An 18067-nucleotide genomic window follows, 5' to 3' on the forward strand; every position below is an offset into this window, starting at 1 on the left:
TTATGGCATTATATTTCAAGATTAGCTTTTGAAAATCTTCCATATTGTGAATTCAAAGATTTTATATCTCCAGGAAAGGAAAAGCTACAGGCATGGAAAGTTGTGATTGACTAACAGAAAATGAAGGCAAAGGAGGAGGCACAGATAGAAGATAGTGGTGTTTAGTGCAATGAAACAACATTGTGCCACACCTTAGTGCTGGATCTATGCATTATACTTGTGCTTTCTGCTGAAATCTTCAACATCATGAGTCAACATTAACATGAAATATGAACATTAGGCTTAGGATAATATTAATGTATTGCAACAACATCATAATTCATGATGATGATATACTGTGTAGATGTAGGCATAGGGGTATAAAAGATATCTCTTCACTTTTTATTTTGCTGTGAATGTAAATTTCTACAAGTAGGACAGTAAGAGGCATTTTAATATCGTACTATCTTGCTTTAATGGCCTGTAATGTATACATTGTTTTGTTTGTTTTTTTTTCCATTGTTATTTGTTTGATTTTATGATGTCTCATGTTATGGGAGGGAGGCTACTTAGACAATAACAAGATATATTATAGTAGCCATTGTTCATTTCTGTTATGTTCTTTTGAAGTCATGCATTGCTTTCATTATTTTGCTTGCACTGGCTTTATTGTATTGTACTTTGTTGTGTTGCATTCTCTTTAAAATGTGTAATACATAAATAAATCTCTAAAAGTGATTAAGAAAAGGTTTAAAATTATTTCTTGGAACCCATAATAGAGTTCCTCGGTGGCCATGTGAATACAAAATAATGCCATAATCCACATTACTCTAGTGTACTTATTGGTGTCTTTCATCAAATCAGGATTGAGAAGCAGAAAACAAAGCTAGGATAAAGAGGAGCGTCCTTAGGCGCTTCCACCAAATCCTTCAAGTGACCATCAAAACCTGGCTGTATCTGAGGACCTTGCAATGTGGTTGGAGACACAAAGAGAAGCAGCGGGGCAGTCAGCCTCACACTTCTGCTTTCCTGGGAGGTTTATGTCATGGCTTGTATCACTGTGGGAGGGAAACTGTTACTCTGTAGACAGTAGTTAAGTTGCAAAGTCTTCAGGCTTCAGGCTGCTGATTGTGAGAGTGAAATCTGTCCCAGATCCACTGCCACTGAACCTCGATGGGACCCCAGACTGCAATCTGTTTGCCCAATAGATCAGAAGTGTAGGAGCTTGTCCTCCTTTCTGCTGATACCAGTCTAAGTCATCACTAATACCCTGACTGGCCCGGCAACTGATCTTGACTGTGTCTCCCACGGATGCAGATGCAGATGGAGGCTGCATCAACTGGATGTCACATCTGGCACCTGGAATTGGAAATAACAAGTATCAACATGATTATTCATGATGAAACCGAACTCTAATGTATTGGCAGGCTATGCTGAATACATCACTGAGTAAATTCCTGGAGCTGTCCTTCCATACCTGGGACCCAGAGCAGCAAGAGGCCCAGAAAGTGAGCGGGGATCCTCATGTCCATGCTGTGTCCTGCCTTGGGCTGAACCTGTACAGGGTAAGGCCAGCAGCCTATTAAGAAGTCCTCAAGTAGCTGGCTGGGTTCTTAGAATATGCAAATTAGCAGAGGTGGAAGGGGTTTGGCCCAGCTGCAGGGTTGGCCCATCTCTGCACAGGCTCAGTGTCTCCTGTCCACAGCAGGGCAGTACAGATTTGCCTTCATGAAGTGTTTCCCCCTTGGGCCACAGCACAGGATCAGGCTGCTCTCCATGAGTAGAGTGAACACTTGTTCTCATCTTTCAGATCACGCTTTGAACTCCAGGTTCCTACATTATGATCCCTTTAAGAAGGAAGCATGAAGAGAATCAAATGAGTTATTTTAAGCTTAGGATATAAAATGCAAAGCAAAGACAAGAAGAGAGCAGCATTTGTGAGCTCTGTGAACTTGTCTGCATTCCTCTACTCAGTGTCACAGCATGACTGAGACATCAGGGGAGGACATGAGCAATGCTGCTGTCCAGCCCCAGACTTCCCTCAGGCACACACAGGAGCACATTGTTTCTGTTTGTCTTCCTCCAAGAGCAGTTCTAAAGTCCAGCCATGCTTCTGCTTTCGATTTTCTTTGCAGGATAAGTTGGAATCATTTCAGACACAATGTGAGAGACGGGATATATTTAAAACCAGAGAAAAATCTGGGTGTTGGAATATTCATGAATGATTCATCAGCTTGGATAGAGTAGAAAGCACCCAATTTGTTTCCTCCTGCTTTGGGAATCTCAATGAATGGACTTTTCAAGGTTGGGTCTAAGGGCTCCTGATGTGCAGATGACTGCAATGCCTGTGTGACTCAAGTAGTCTCAAAACTGTTTTTTGTTTGTTTGTTTTTAAGAAACTGAGACAAGACTGCTCACCTTACTCTCCACTTCAGGTGTATGTGAATCTTTCCCAGTGTCCCCACCTTCTTTACTCCTCTCACATCTCACTTTGGTGCAGGTCACAGGAGCCTCAGAATCCCACTACTGCCTAGGCTGGAGGAGGCTCATCTGCATTTTCCATACATAGCAGATCAGAGCTGCTGCTGAATGAACTGAAGAAATCAGAGATACCTTCTGTGAATGTGTTATTTTTTAATAGGACCTTTAAAATATAAATGACCCTGTGCTTCAACTTATAATGGGCAAAGAGACAGGTCTTAAAAACAAATCTATCTGTTGTATTAGTAACAAACATGACTCTAGGATAACAAGAAAAACAAATTTTCCTTGACCTTGGTGTTAGGGGTAAAGGGGTTTCAGGAATCCAGGAGATGTGGGCAGTGATTTAATGATTTAATAGATGTTTAAGTACTGCAGTGAATGGGAGAGGTTTCAATCAGGCACCTGAAACCAGTTTGGAGTCAGGCAAGTAGGGCTGAGAGCTGATCAGCTGTGGCCTCAAGGCTGTGAGGAAGTAGCTGCTCTCCTGGTCCCTGTCACTGAGGACCTGGGGAAACCACAGTCCCTGCCCATGGTGACTCCTGGCAGGGGATGCAGGGAAGCAAAGTTGCTCACCGAGCTGTCAGCATCTGGAGCAGTGACACCATGAGAGCCCAGGAGCACAGAGCTTTCCTGGCTCTTGGAGCTGAAGGTTCTCAGTACAGTTCTCACTGCTCCTGAGGGACAGAGGCCAGGGAGAGGATCAGCAAATGTCCCTGATTCCAGAGTTCAACTCAGCTTCGGGTTTGCTTAAAAAGTTGAAAAGCATGTGCATAGCTTATTCTCTGTGTGCATGTAATTAATTTAGTGCAGGAATAAATATTGTATTATTTGATTTTGTTACATATTATTTCAAAATATGGCAAATTGAAAATGAACAGTGAGTTCTCAGAGTCAGCACTTTACCTCTGGATGATTCCCCACTGCAGGGTCTCAGTAGCATAAAGCTCAGGCTCCACCATCATCTTCTGTGGACATCCTCTGCACTCACTGGTGAGGACTCTGGAGAACAGTGGGGGGGGGGACAGATCTGCAGTCACAGCTCCTCTCCACTCCACCTTCCCTCTTTTAAGAGTCTCTTCCATTGTGTCTCCTCTGCGTCAATGAACAGAGTTGAGTTCTGTGGGATCTTTCACCTCAACCTCTGAATACATGAGACCACTTCATGCTTTTTTCACTCAAGGGGCCCACATGCAGTGTTGTGGCCCTTGTTCTCTCACCCTCGTGCTTCACTGCCAAACCAGAGTCCTCCTGGAAAAGTTGGCATAGTCAGGTGCATTACCAATCACAAACTAAAACAGGAAATACTAAGGAACTGGCATATGGGAAGGACATAACCCATTGGGCACAGAGACCCTCAGCCATGTGAGCTAAGAAAGCTTGGTGGAGAGCTTCCTCCCTTAGTGGCTCCCTAATGGGAAAGCACCCCTTCTACAGTCCATGCCTCATGACTGAGGCCTCAGGGTTTGTTCATTGTGGGTCTGTCTGCCATCTAATGGAGGGTCTGTAACATAGCATCCTTTTTGTTTGTGACTTCAGTGAATCATTTCAACCTTTTTCATGAAGCTGAGTCTATTCTACCCTGTCCAAGGCTGTAGAAAATTCAAATGATTCCTCTACCTAAAATACATATTTGGCAAAGAGAAAGCTGCCTTGAAAACATTCCAGGGTGCAGTGGCAGGAAATGTTAGAAGGCTGAATGGTCACATTCTAGATGTGATAACCCAGCTGCAATGTCTCCACCCCATACCCTCATGAAGAGCAGCCTGTGAGAATCCTTGCACACTTGTATGGCTTGCATACTCACTGGTTGTTGGTTGGTTGCAGCTGTGGTATCTGAAACATTTGGCAATTTCAGAAGCACAAAGCTCCAGCAAGTAACTCTCCACTCTCTTCTTGCATCATCATCCTTGAAATTTGAAGAAAAAAAAATGCAAATAGCCTTGGAAGCAAGGCACACTCCTGCTGCCACCAAAATCCACTACACTTAAGGGCACCCAAGATAACCAGATTCATGTCTGACAGTTTAATATTTCTCAGTAAAGACTTCCTTGAGTTGCTATAGAAAACATGAACTTGGAGAACAAAACAGCTGAACTGCAAGTATGGGACACGGCAGTCCTGTACTGGTCAGGAGCTTAGTTACAGATATGCTGCTATTTCTGTGTGGCCAGTGCTGTTCATAGTATCAAAAAGTTTACCTCATTCTAGGAACCTTCCAAGAGGATCCATGATGTTGATACAGAAAGACCAGGCAATAATGCATAAAGCTCATAGACAGAGGGGCCCTCTCAGAACAGCAAATACTTTTCTCCAGACATCTGAGATAATGTTAAGGATGGAAATAAAACTATTAAATGCAATTATGCATTACCTTTTAGCATTTTTAAAATGTTTGGTATTTAATATAATTTGGCTAATAAGCTGGTGATATGTATCTGTGGACGATTTGCTTCATTTGTGATAAATTTTCATGTTTAAAATACAATTATTCTTTAAGCTACAGTGACATAAATTTTGGTCTTCCTAAGATATTCACTTATTTGGTGATTTGTTGCATCTAGACAGAGCTTTCTCAGTGAGGTATGTGTATTTCCCTTGAAAAAAATATGAACAAAGAAACCATTAGTACATCCTTTTCATATGTATGCTTATTCTGAAGTTACTTTCTCAGGTAACAAACACAATAAAGATATATTGCTGACAGGAAAAAAGTTGTGAGACACAGTTTAGCAAACACCTCAGTAGTTTGTGTTGTATTTAACACAGTGTCAGGATGAAAAGAAAACAAAAGTAAACCTGTACTCCCACATCTCCTCACTTTCCACTGGACCCCCAGCACTCCCCAAATTTAAAGTGAATTTCCAAATTGGAACGAAGTTACTTTTCTGACTTTTCCCTTCCTCTTCTTCTTCACTGCCACCTTGAAATAGGTAGCCAGCAGGTAACCCTCATCCCACACAGCTCTGAGTTATTCTCCAAATGGAAGGGCATTGTAAGCTGGTTTCATAGCACAGTAACACTTTGGAGCAAGGTTTGACTCCTTTGAGTTATTTTGAAAATGGCATATCTGGAAATAATGGGGGAAACAAAACAAAACAGCTGAACACTCAAGAGAATATCTGAGACACCAAGCCTATTGAAATAAAGGTTGGTGAGGTTTCTGCTGTGTAATAACACTGTGGGTGAAATGTGTACTTGAACAGCGCTGACCCAAATAACTGTCCAAGATGTTCTAAGTATGTGTGCTTGTGTTTATCATTAGTTTGGCATCCAGCCACGCATGTGTTAGGCACTAGAAGTGAGTGAGTGAAACTGAGAAACTAAGGACCTCATTTTAATTTAGTTTTATTTACCAAAGTGCCTTTAGCATTTATCATGGGAGACAGCCCAATTTTGGAGAGTGATAGTTCTAGACCATCATTAGGATTATCGCTAGGAAAATGAACCTGTTTATCATTACGAAAGGTTTGTCCCGCACCACTACACTGAGCTGAGATGTACTGCAACTGAAACAGATGTAGCATATGGCTGGGGTTTTTTGTTTGTTTGTTTTCATTTTTTCCTTTTCTGGATTCTGCTCCTTAAATGTAAAGCTGGAAGCTGGAGCCAAATTTCTATACATGGAATACAGAGGTAGACACAAAACACAAACGGGTTTCAGAATTCATGGCGTCCCACCCCATAGTCTTCCCAGCATGAGTCATGTTGACTGATCAAGTGGGTGGAAGGTGCTGTACACACAGGATGAGGTCTCAGGCCCAGACTCCTGTGATCCTTGAGCCCTGTAACATGGGGATCTCCATGCGGCCCTGTCTCAGCTGGAGCCAGAACACCAAGATCCAGAGGAACAGAACCACACACCAAGGTTCCAGTGCTACACCTGCCGCAGGTTGATGCCTGTCTTGAAATAGTGACCAAGCTATGATGAAGGCAGGGACACTGCGCAGCAAGCAGAGTGGTAGCAAAGTGGTGCGTGGAGGAAAGTCCAGTTCCTGAAGAGGGGGCAACATCTTTGTCATGGGTGTGGGCCTCGACCATGTGTCTGTTGAAATATATTATCATAATTCCCATCCAGAAAGCAATAAGATAATACAAGGATCTGATTCTTGCATTGATGTTTGACTTTTGTACTCCCTAATGGCGAATACATTTTTATCAGGAAATCATGGGTTCAGTGAAATCTCCTGGTGTTTGCAGTTCCCACGGTTATTGTCTTGGTCCATGCAGTTTGTGTTCTGTCCTCTGGTCACATACTGTCCCTTTAGCACTGAGGGTTCGTGTTGAGTAATCTCAGAGAACTTCTTTCAGCACCATGGATAAACAGTCTCACATCTTCATCTCCAGACACTATTCGTTGCCTGAGTTCTTTGTTATTTAATCAATCAATCAGTGCTCACTAGAGAAACACTTCAATAAAAATTATATGAATATATAAGGATGAACAAGGTATCTTTCCCATAGCTGCATGCACAGTCAGGTGTGGAAGAGCCAACTGGGCTATCCTTGTGCTGGAAAGTTGAAACATTCAGGCAGTGTTTGAAGGCCTGGAGCTCACTGCTGATTCCGTGACAGTCTGCATCAGGAGGCTCAATGACCTTCCTCAGAAGGCTGAGGAGCCAGTGCTGGAAGCCAGGAGACCACCTCGGAGGTGAAGGTGAAGTCTGAGGCTCCTTACAAGGAACAGAAGGGAAACTTCATTCTTCATTTCCCTCCAGATGAGTGAAATGTGTCATTTCCTCTTCATCCTACCTGATCTGCTATCGTGTGTGTGGCTGTGACTCTCACCTAGGGTCGGTTTTCTTTTTCAGTAAAATCCTTCAGCCATGCCCCAAGCAGTATCCCTGGCCAAGGTGGGTGCCTTTTCCACAAGCTGATGTGATCAGCGAACTACCACAGTTAACGATTTCAGAATCTACTGAATTTTACTTATGTCAGTACTGTATCGAAGTTCCCTATAGTACTCCAATAATGTCCTTTCCATGGAAAATGTTTATTTATTCATGAAAATTCATTCCTCACATGAAGGCTGTCACTTGCTTCCAGAAACTTAAGCACTAAATGAAAAACTATATTTTTTTCTTTTTCTATTTGAAAAATTATGATACATGTCACTCAACTGAAGGCAACTAGCTATTTCAGTTTGAACAGTTTACATAAAAAACAGTTTCTCAGAATTAGAACATTTTTTTTGAAAATTAAGTAAACATGCAATCTAAGTAAAAAAGCAAAGATACAACATTGAGGCTCAGTGGTGCTGTCAGTGTCCTGCATTAAATCAGGGCAGGAACATGAGGTCAGTACTCACAGATGAAAAGGAGGAGGGAGAGTTAGGGTGCAGAGGAGCTGCCCTTTGCCTTCTACCAACCCTCCAGTGACCTTAGAGCCTGAGACAGCAGACAGCAGCTGGGCAGCCCAGGCTCACAATTCTGCTTCCTTGTCTGGCTTTTGTTATGGCCTGTGTCACTGTGGAGGCTCATCCAAACCTTGTAGACAGTAATAAGAATCTTCAGACTGGAGGCTGTTGATGGTGATAGTGAAATCTGTCCCAGATCAACTACCACTGAACCTCGATGGGATCCTAGTGTCCAAATTGGTTGCAGCATAGATCAGAAGTCTAGGAGCTTTCCCAGGTTTCTGCTGATACCAGGATAAATATTTGCTAACATCCTCACTTGCCCGACAACTGATGGTGACCTTCTTTACTAAGGATGCTGATATGGAAGATGGAGACTGGGTCATCTGAATGTCACATCTGGCACCTAATAATGGAAACATATTAAACATCAGCACAGTTAATCCTAATAAAACATGATTTTCTGGTCTATCTTGAAGGGTCAAGTATATTAAATACACTGTGCTGAGGAAATCCCTGGTGCTCCCCATCCTTACCTGGCAGTCAGAGCAGCAGGAGCCCCAGGAGCTGAGCAGTGAACCTCATATCCATACTGTGAGCAGACTGGGACTGAGTCCTGCACATAGTGTGTGCAGCTTGTTTAAAAGTTTTGAAGCCAGTGGGCTGTGCTCTGGGGGTATACAAAGCAGGTGCTGGGTGGGGCTGGTCCAGCTGCAGGGCTGCCTCATCTCAGTACAGGCCACCTGCAAGCTGGGGTCCCTTATCAGACTAGGAGGACATAGGTTTCCTACTGAAAATATTTTTATCACGTGGCCGCAGAACAGAATCAGACTGCTCTCTGGGAAGAGCGTGAACTATTGTTCCTTCAAAGTCCAGAGCATAATTCACTTATGCTCCTTACCACAGTTCTATGCTAAAAACCTTGGAGAAACAGGAATTAAAGAGAGCAAGAGGCTATTTCTGGATTAGTCTATCAAAGAGAGAACTGAAAACATGTAGGTCAGAATTTATGTTCTCTGAACATTTGCTATTTCTCTACACTTTTTAGATTCTAGTCCTTCTGTCTGAAAGACAAACACACATGAGCACTTAATTTTCATATCTTCCCAGGAAGAGCAGCTCTAAAATCCAGCCAGGTTCTAGCTCTTATTTTTCTTTTCAAAATGAGTTGGAATCAAATTTAAAGCCATTAAAAGACACTGTAGCAATTATTAAACAATAATGGAAGGTCTGGTTTTTAAAACGTTTAAGACAATGCATCAGCTTGTCGGTGACAGAACCAACACAAATTCTTTCTTTTTGATTTTCCACTGTCAGCACACATACTTTTAAGTGTTGGCCTCACTGTCCCATGATCTGAAGAGGGTTGCATTAAGTGTCTCTATGCCTCAAGTTTTCCCACAAGTGTTTCCAGAAAAAAAAATCACACAAGGTTTTCACTGTCACCCCTTCTATTCCAGGTGAATAAAAATCTTCCCCAATACCTGTCCATCTTCTTTGTCCCTCTTACATCACACTTCTGAGGAGATCACATGAGCCTCCAAATCCCTACTCCCGCGTAGGCCTGAAGAGTCTCATCTGTGTTTCCCATGCATGATAGGACAGAGCTGCTGCTGAAAAATACTGAAGAAATCAGAGATGACTGCTGGGAAAGTTTTAAAATTTTAATAAGCAGTGTAAGAAATAAATAGCCCTGTGCTTCTAACTTAGATTAGATGGAGAAGAGAGATCTAAAGAAAAACGTTGCATTTTGTGTTAGGAGCAATCAGGATGCTAGGATAACAAAGAAACCAAATCCTACTTTATTCAGTTGCTAGAGAGTTTTAAAAAACGTAGGAGACCTGGGAAGTGAATTTAATATCATAACAGATTTTCAAGCACTGCAGTGGGTGGGAGATATTTGGAACAAGGACTCAAACCTAGGATGAAGTCAAACTTGTGGGATTGAGAGCTGCTGAACTCTAGTCCCAGGGTGTGGATTAAGCAACTGTTCTCCTGATCCATGGGGCTGAGGACCTCGGCAAAACATACACCTTATTTATGGAACTGCCTGGCAGGGTCAGCACTCTGGGTGCTGAACAAGCTGAGAGCCCCAGGAGTAGTGACAGCAGAGAGACCAAGACCACAGAGCTGACCCGGTTCATTGAGTTAAAGGTTCTCAATGCTGTTCTCACTGCTCCTTAGGAGCACAGGCCAAAAAAAGGATCAGGAAATATCCCAGACCTGGCTCATCCCAGCCGCTGATCTACTCAGAAAGAGGAAAAGCATGTGTTATACAAATAAACACTTACTATGCTTATTCAATGTGTGCATGTAAGACATTCACTATTAATTTAATATAGTGATAAGTAATGCTTTTAGTTGATTGAATAATATGCCATTTTAAAATCTGGCAAATCAAAAATGAGTAGTCAGAGCCCAGAGTCATCACATTACCTCCTAATCATACCCCCTCGCAGAATCTGAGCAGCCTGAAGTTCACAGTGCACTCTCATCCCCTGTTGACCGAGCTGTGACCTGTGATCATTACTGAGGACTCTGGAGAATGGGAGAGAAAAAGATCTGCAATCACAGCCCCTCACAGAACCTCCTTTCCCTCCTCCAAGTGACTCTGCCAGTGTGTGTCCTCTGTATTTCTGAACAGTGTCATGCTCTATGTGATTTTTTACATCCACTGCTGAATATATGGGGCTACATAACTCATTTCACTCACAAAGGGGCACATTCAGAGTTGTGGCCCTGTTCTCTCACCTGTCCTGCCTCATTGCTGACCCAGAGTCCTCCTGGGAAGCTCATCATAGTCGTGCATTATCACTCACAAAGTGAAACAGGAAACACTGAGGAACTGGCAGGAAGGGAAGACCTGGCTCATGGTGCCCAGAGGACCCCAGTGATGTGAGCTTAGAAAGCTGGACAGAGAGCTCCCTGCCTTAGTTGTTCCCTAATGGTAAAGCATCATTTCTATCATCCTACTGTTTATAGGCCCAGCCCTCAGTGCTTTGTTTATTGGGTGGTTGTTTGCCATCTAATGGAAGATATTTCACATAGCAACTTATTCATTTAGTACCTAAGACCATTACTGAATCTTTTCAGCTGTATTCATGAAGTTGAACCTAATCTATCAATTACCAGACAAGATTCTATAGAACATCAAATGATTCCTCTTAATAAATCATCCTACTATTAAGGACAAATACCAACAGTTCTCCTAGAGTTCTAAAAAGATAATGATCATAGGACAATGATCATGACTATGTAAGCTACATTATATGACAAATATTAGTTATGGCAAAGACCATGAATCCCGGAAAGACTCTGAGGAAATATCTGTAGACTAAAGGATCCTGACACAGATCTGTTAAGGCCAGCCCACCCTTCCTATCCCAGAGCCCCTTCCCAGAAGCTCCACTGCTCGCAACCTCATCAGTGTTAAGAGGTTGCAATTGTGGCAGCTGAGAAGTGAGAAGGCCCAGGTTTGCTAGGCTCCAGCTGCCCTGCTTCAAGTTGATCGTTGTCCTGAGATAGTGAGCAAATTCTGCTAAGAGCTCGTGATAGGGCTTTCAGGGATTATGTAAAGAAACATTGTAGAGTGCACACCAGTGTCTCCATGTTCTGAACAGAGGGCAAATTCTCTGCCTGCAGTGACCAGTTCCACTTGTCTGCTGAATATATCATTAAAATTTCTACCCTTTATGGAGTAAAATCTCCCTAGGATCTGTTTCTTATATTGACTGCTCACTTTTGTATTGCTTATGAAGCAATAAATGAATTTTTCAGTTAACACTTAATGAATTGAGTGAAATCTCCTGATTTATACAGGTCCCATGATTGTTCTCTCAAAACTTGCGGTGTGACTTCAGTCATGTGACCATAGCATTCAGAGGACATGGTGAGTGATCACAGAGACCTTCCCTGGTCACTATGGATAGACAATCTCACATTTCTGGACATTGTATGCAGAGCGTGAGTTCATTCCTTTTTAACAATTTCAGATTCTAACTCATTTCATTTACATGAATATTCTATCCTGCTCTTCTGGCTGTCATGGATGAAGCTAAATTTGACCCTGCTGTTCACACAGAGCTAAGTCTCTGAGTTTATGGAAGTTGTGCAAGTTGCACAGTCAAGAAAAATCAATAGCAAGTTGTGAAAATAAGGAAGGCAGATTGTTTCAGCATGAAATGAAACAGGCTCTTTTCCTTTCCTTTACTGTGCTCAATACCAAAGGTCACCTGCTGGGCACTCTCCTGAGCAGAAGAAAAAGAGCCCATGTTAGGTTCAGTGAAATAGTCATGACTCTATGTGTCACAAACTAAAACAGCGAGTGTTTTAAATTTCTATCTAAAATTGCAGTCTAAGGGCAAATGATTATAAAAGTTTTCCTCATATTTTAGAGATAGTAATAGATTCTTAAAGAAAATGTGTGTATTTCTGATGATTTATAATACAAAACAATAAATTGAAAACTCTTCCAAAACCATAATTAATATGGTTCTCATCACATTCTATATAACCCTAGCATATATTGTATGATTTATATTCAACATATTCTAGATAATCATAGAAAGTTTATCAGAAAACTTGTAATTGATAAGATTTATTATTCAATATTTTAATTGTTTCTGCTTAACAGTGTGTATTCAGAAACTGCCTTTCAAAAATTTTCTATACTGTAAAAGTAAGATTTTGTCATTCTGAAAAAGGAAAAACTGTGTAAATGGTAAAACCTAAATGAGGTACAGGAAATCAAGGGAAACAGAATGAATAAAGAGAATTTTTAGGGCAATGGAGTTTCACGGCAGTGAAACAACATTGCATGGTACAAACATTCGGCATGTGAGTTATTACACATTTGCTTTTCCTTGTGAAATACACAACATCAAGAGGGGACTTTCATGTGAACAGTACTTTATGTGAATATTGATACCGTTTACAATAAAATGGCAATAGGATGTTGATGATAGGCTGCACAGCCATGTGGCCAGGGTTATAAGGGACAATTCTGTATTTTAAATATTTACATGTCCCTAAATTTAAAAATGAGAGAAATCTTTAGAAATTCTTGCTTAGAATGCAAACAAGGACATTTATGTTGCTATCTGAATCCAAAGTGATGCCATAACCCCCACTGCTCAGAGGGACTCATCTGTGTCCTTCATTAAATCAGGACAGGTGCTGTCATGTCTGTGCTGCTGGAACTGAGAGAAGAGAGAGTTAGAGTGCAGAAAAAAAATCTTGGGCCCTACTTCTAAAACTCCAAGAAACCTCCAAGCATGGAGAGGTCCAATAAATGCTATCAGTACAGCAGGGATGGAAGCTGGGGCGGGCCAGTATCACACTTCTGCTTCCCTAATGGTTTTATTATGGTCTGTGTCACTGTGGGAGGAGAATCATAGTATTGTAGACAGTGATAAGCTGAGACATTTTCAGGCTGCAGGCTGCTGATGGTGGGAAAGAAGTCTGTTTCAGATCCACTGCCACTGAACCTTGATGGGACCATGGATTGCAAACTGTCTGCAGCATAGATCAGCAAGGAAGGAGCTTTCCCTGGCTTTTGTTGGTACCAGCTTAAGCCAATATCCCCATCTTCCCTGGCTTTGCAAATGATGGTGACCTTGTCTCCTACAGATGCAGAGAAGGATGATGGTGTCTGAGTCATTGGATGTCACATCTGGCACCTGAGAGTAGAAAAATATCAAATATGAACAAAATCATGTTGAAGAGGGACCTCCTTTAAGAGTGAGGCAACTCTAAATAGACTCAATTGCAAGATCAACCTTGCCCTCACCTTGGAGCCATAGGAGCAGGAACCCCAGGAGCTGAACAGAGTTCCTCATGTCCATGCTGTGACTCCTGCACAGAGTGTGACAGCCTCTTAAGCAGCTTGCTGTGCCCTGTGCACATGCAAATCAGAAGGTGCTAGGCACAGTTGTATACAGGTGCAGACGTGGCTCTTAGCAGAAGCCTACCATGGTTCTCTTTCCAGAATGACATAGGTTTCCCGTAGAGAGCATCTTTCTCCCTTGCAAGAGAGCAGAATCAGGTTGCTCTCCTATGAGTAGACTGAACCGTGGTTCTCCTTTGGTTCATTACACAATGTTCATTTCTGAATATAGATTGGTTCTATAAGTTCTGTCCCCTCCATCTCTGAATTCACAAGGTTACTTCATCCTGTTTCTCTCATAGATGCCCCCATGTCAGAGCACATTGTTCTCTCACCCCTGCATCACTGCTGACCCACAGTTCAGCCTCTAAGAATCCACCTGGAAGGGACATCATTCTTAGACAAGTGAATTACCAATCACCAAGGAAAACAAGGTACTGAGGAACTGCCAGATGGGAAACACCTGGCCCATTGTGCCCAGCAGCCCACAGCCATGTGAGCTTAGAGAGCTGGGCAAAGAGGTCCCTGCCTTAGAGGCTCCCTAATGGAAAAGCATCACTTCTATATCCCACTATTTGTAGGCTGAGACCTGAGTGCTCTCTTTATTGTAGGGTTGTTAGCCATCTAGTTGAAGTCTTTAACATAGTAACCTATTTACTTTGGTACCCAAAGGCCTTAACTGCCTCTTATCACTACTATTCAGAAACCTGTCCTATTCTGTCCATTACCAAATGTTTATTGATTCCACTTCTTGATAAATCTTGTAATTATTATAGATAAAATACTAACAGTTCACCTGGAACTCTGAAAAGATAATGGTCACAGATCAGTTAAGACCTGGTGTGTGAGCACACAAAATGACAAAGATATAGTTTTAGAAAAAAGAAAGGGATCCAGTATACCATGCATTGTGCAGAACTACAAAATATATCCAGGCTGGGGGCTCCTGCTCCAGACCTGTGAACCCAACCCTTTTCTCCCCATCCCAGAACCCCTGCTAAAAGAGTCCCCAAGAACCTCAGCAGCTCACATGGCTTACACACTCAGCAGTTTCCAGTGGATGAGACTGTGGCAGCTGAGACAAGGGAAGACCTTAGAAGTGCTGGACCCCTGCAAATCACCCTCCATCTTGTTTTGCCCATTTGCTCTCAAGGTGTGAGGAATGAACTGCAGCTCCTCTTTAAAATCAGGTGCATCAATGCTTCCAATCAAATTGCCTTCTTTGAAAGGCATCTTGATCAGTAGATTCGCATATGACACTTTGACATCTCTCAGTCAATAACTGTACTGAGTTTTAAGGAGAACAGCGAACTCAGAGGATAGATGAACACCATCGAAACTATGGGACGCATCAGTGCTATCTTGCTTGGCAGTTGGTTGCTGGTACACTGCTGGCTCTGTTGTCCTGGGTGTTATTAACTCACACATAACTCATTCCAGAACATATCCCAGAGGACTGGTGGTCTCCAAAATGAAAGATGAAATGATAACATATAAAGCTCATAGTTTTCAATTTTTTACTTTCTTTCATCTATTTAGTGCTTTATCACTGAAGTAATGTATATTTCTCTTAGAGTATGGTGAAGAAAATAAACTACATGTTCATTCATTTAGTATTTACTAGTTATGTGAGATTGCTTCCAACATCAATAGGCACAAGTATAAATTCAGTATTTATGGGAAGAAAATCTCTCAGCAACGACGCAAGAAAATCTCCTCAATCCCAGGTAAGCAGCAGCTGACACAGTACGAAAAGCACAGGTGGGAGCAAAACATGAACCCACAGACAGTGATGTCTCACTCAAAGTCTCCCCAGCATGAATCATTCAGGGGAGCAGGTAAAAGGCTGATGCTGTGCACACTGAACACTGGGGACCTCAGAAGACTTTGTCCCATGGGCCCTGTAACATGGGCCTCACCATGCTCCCATCACAGCCAGAGCCAGCACACCAGGACTCAGAGGTTCAGAGCCCCAGGTCCATGGTGCAGTGCTGCTCCTGCCTCAGGTTAATTTCAAGCCAGAGGTAATGACCAAACTCTACTAGAGGCTTGAGGGACAGGCAGGCTTTGGGGGACATGCGGGGAAGCAAGAAAGGGGAATGGGAATTCCAGGTTCTGAATAGAAAAGCACTCTATGTGCTGTGACTGGGACACAAGACCACCTGACTGATGAAAGGATGATGTCTAACATAAGCTTTTTTAAAATTCATGTTATCTCTTTTTTGTAAGAAAGTTAAGGCTTCAAGGACATATGACAAAATTTTAATATGTGTTAAATATTGGTGAATAGTAAATACTTACTGCAGTATTGTTTATACTTTTCTACAGATTTTAAATGTTTCACATGAACAATACTTATAATTTTAAATGCACTGTTTACCTGAGGAGAGGCGTAAAACAATGGAAATTATGGCCTTATGACCTGAGAGATTAAAATATTCTTTCAATTTATCACCCACATCTTATTTTTATTTAAATAAGGAAAAAAAGCAGAATAGAAGAAGAAGGATACTATAATATAGAATTCAACAAAAAATAACACTAACGATTCATTAGTTGTTACACTACATATTGTCATATTAGAAATAATTGTTCAAGTTACAAAATCAAAGCACAAAAAGTGGGCACACACTCAGACATTGACAGTGCAAACCATTATGGTCAATGAACCAACAAAATTTAGTAATATCATCATCTATCTTACACACTTATATATACAGTTATATGCTTTGGAGCACTTTTCTTCCCTTTGATTTTTACAATATCTATTATACATTTTGGCTCATATTACTTTTTCAGGTTTTATTATTTTTTATACTGGAGAGACAATGTGATATTGACTAATGTGAGTCTTGTTTATTTCACTTATGAGGATAGTCTGAAGTTGCCTCCACTTTATTTTTATTTCATTTTATTTTTTATTTAAATAAGGAAAGAAGAAATCAATAGAAAACCACAGTGATAAAATCAGCATGGTAGTGGCAAAGATATAGGCATGAGGATCAATCGAACAGTTTAGAAGATACAAACACAACTACAAAGACACTCACTTATCTGTATATCAGTTTTATTCCCCCATCTTTGGGAAATTTTCTGTTATTGCATCTGTAAATAGTTTAGTTATACCTTTGTGTTGTCTCATGAATCTCCACTGATGCCTATTAGTTTTACATTGTTACTCTTGGCATCGTCTTGAAACTACTGGATTGTCATTTCATGCTGCTTTGTTGTTTTTAAAAATTCTACCCTTTCATGATTGCTATTTGCAATCCTGTACTCAAGATCCGAAATTCTATCCTCCACTTAATTGCAATGTTTTTTCCAGTTTTCAGTAATTTTTTTTGATATATCTTTGTACTTCTTTGCTGGATTCTGCTTGTTTTCTGTATTGTTCATTCAATAGTTCAATCAATTTCCCATGCTCCTGTATTTTTTGTCTATTTCTCCTCTAGATATGCTGAGTAACCTGTTTATCAAGTTGTTATTTCTGTCTCTATGTGAGAAATCATTTCTATTTTAATTTCCTTAATAGCCTCATGGATTTGTTTCTTTATTCATTTTCTATCTTTTCAGAGGTTTCTGGTACATAACTTTTAAAGTCCAGTATTTCACTGTCCCCTGCTCTTGCTACTGATGGACTAGATGTTGGAGATTGCATTTTTCTTTTTTGCTTTGTGATTTTCAACTGTTAGGCTAATATTTGGTTTTTCAATCCCAATAATTACAACTGTTAGTATAATGTATCTTAGGGTTCTACTGTGTGATTGTTTGTCTGATTATTGAGTACCACAATGAAGAGGAGGGCCAGTCACCTGAATTCTTCCTGTGGGTACTGTTGGGTGAGTCTTATATTCATCCTGGGCTGACTACTTTTGGAGTATCGATGTAACTCAAGCTTTAGTTCCTGTTATTGCTGTCTTCAGGTTATTACAGATCACCAGATCTCATTGTTTATAGTGTTAGTCTCCACTGAGACCCTATTGTGTCACTGGGTGTCTCATAGGCATTTTAATTTTCTTTAATTTGGGTGAACCCTTATTGGCACATCCTCCACCTGCCTGATGTTCTCTGTGTGGAGGAAGGAGTCACCTACACCCTTGCTAAGCTCTCCAAGATTTACAGCTAGAGGGACTGGCCCTAATGCTCCTGCTTACCTTTGAAGACCTTTGTTTCAGGGACAAACTCACTATACTGACTGAAGCCTGCTGAGGTCTTCTCTTTGGGTAAAGGTTTACTGAGTGTCTTAGTTACTTTTAATTCATTGCTGAAAAAAAATGCCTAATGCCCAAGTTGGGAAAGGAAAGGTTTACTTCTTACAGTTTTTGCAGGTTTCAGTCCACACTCAGTTGGCTCCCAGGCAGGCAGAC

General features: G+C 41.4%; 1 gene segment (V, D, J or C); it reads right to left on the reverse strand.

Annotated features, from left to right (window-relative positions):
• Positions 1-1044: 1044 nt before the first annotated feature.
• Positions 1045-1553, reverse strand: LOC100714944 (immunoglobulin kappa variable 1-6-like). The segment is given in 2 exon segments: positions 1045-1338; positions 1457-1553. Coding segments are annotated over 2 exon segments (321 nt in total).
• Between the last annotated feature and the right edge of the window lie 16514 nt (positions 1554-18067).

The sequence above is a fragment of the Cavia porcellus genome, unplaced genomic scaffold, assembly GCF_034190915.1.
Source record: "Cavia porcellus strain 051 isolate PalLab524CR breed Dunkin Hartley unplaced genomic scaffold, mCavPor4.1 scaffold_18, whole genome shotgun sequence".
Lineage (NCBI taxonomy): Eukaryota > Metazoa > Chordata > Mammalia > Rodentia > Caviidae > Cavia > Cavia porcellus.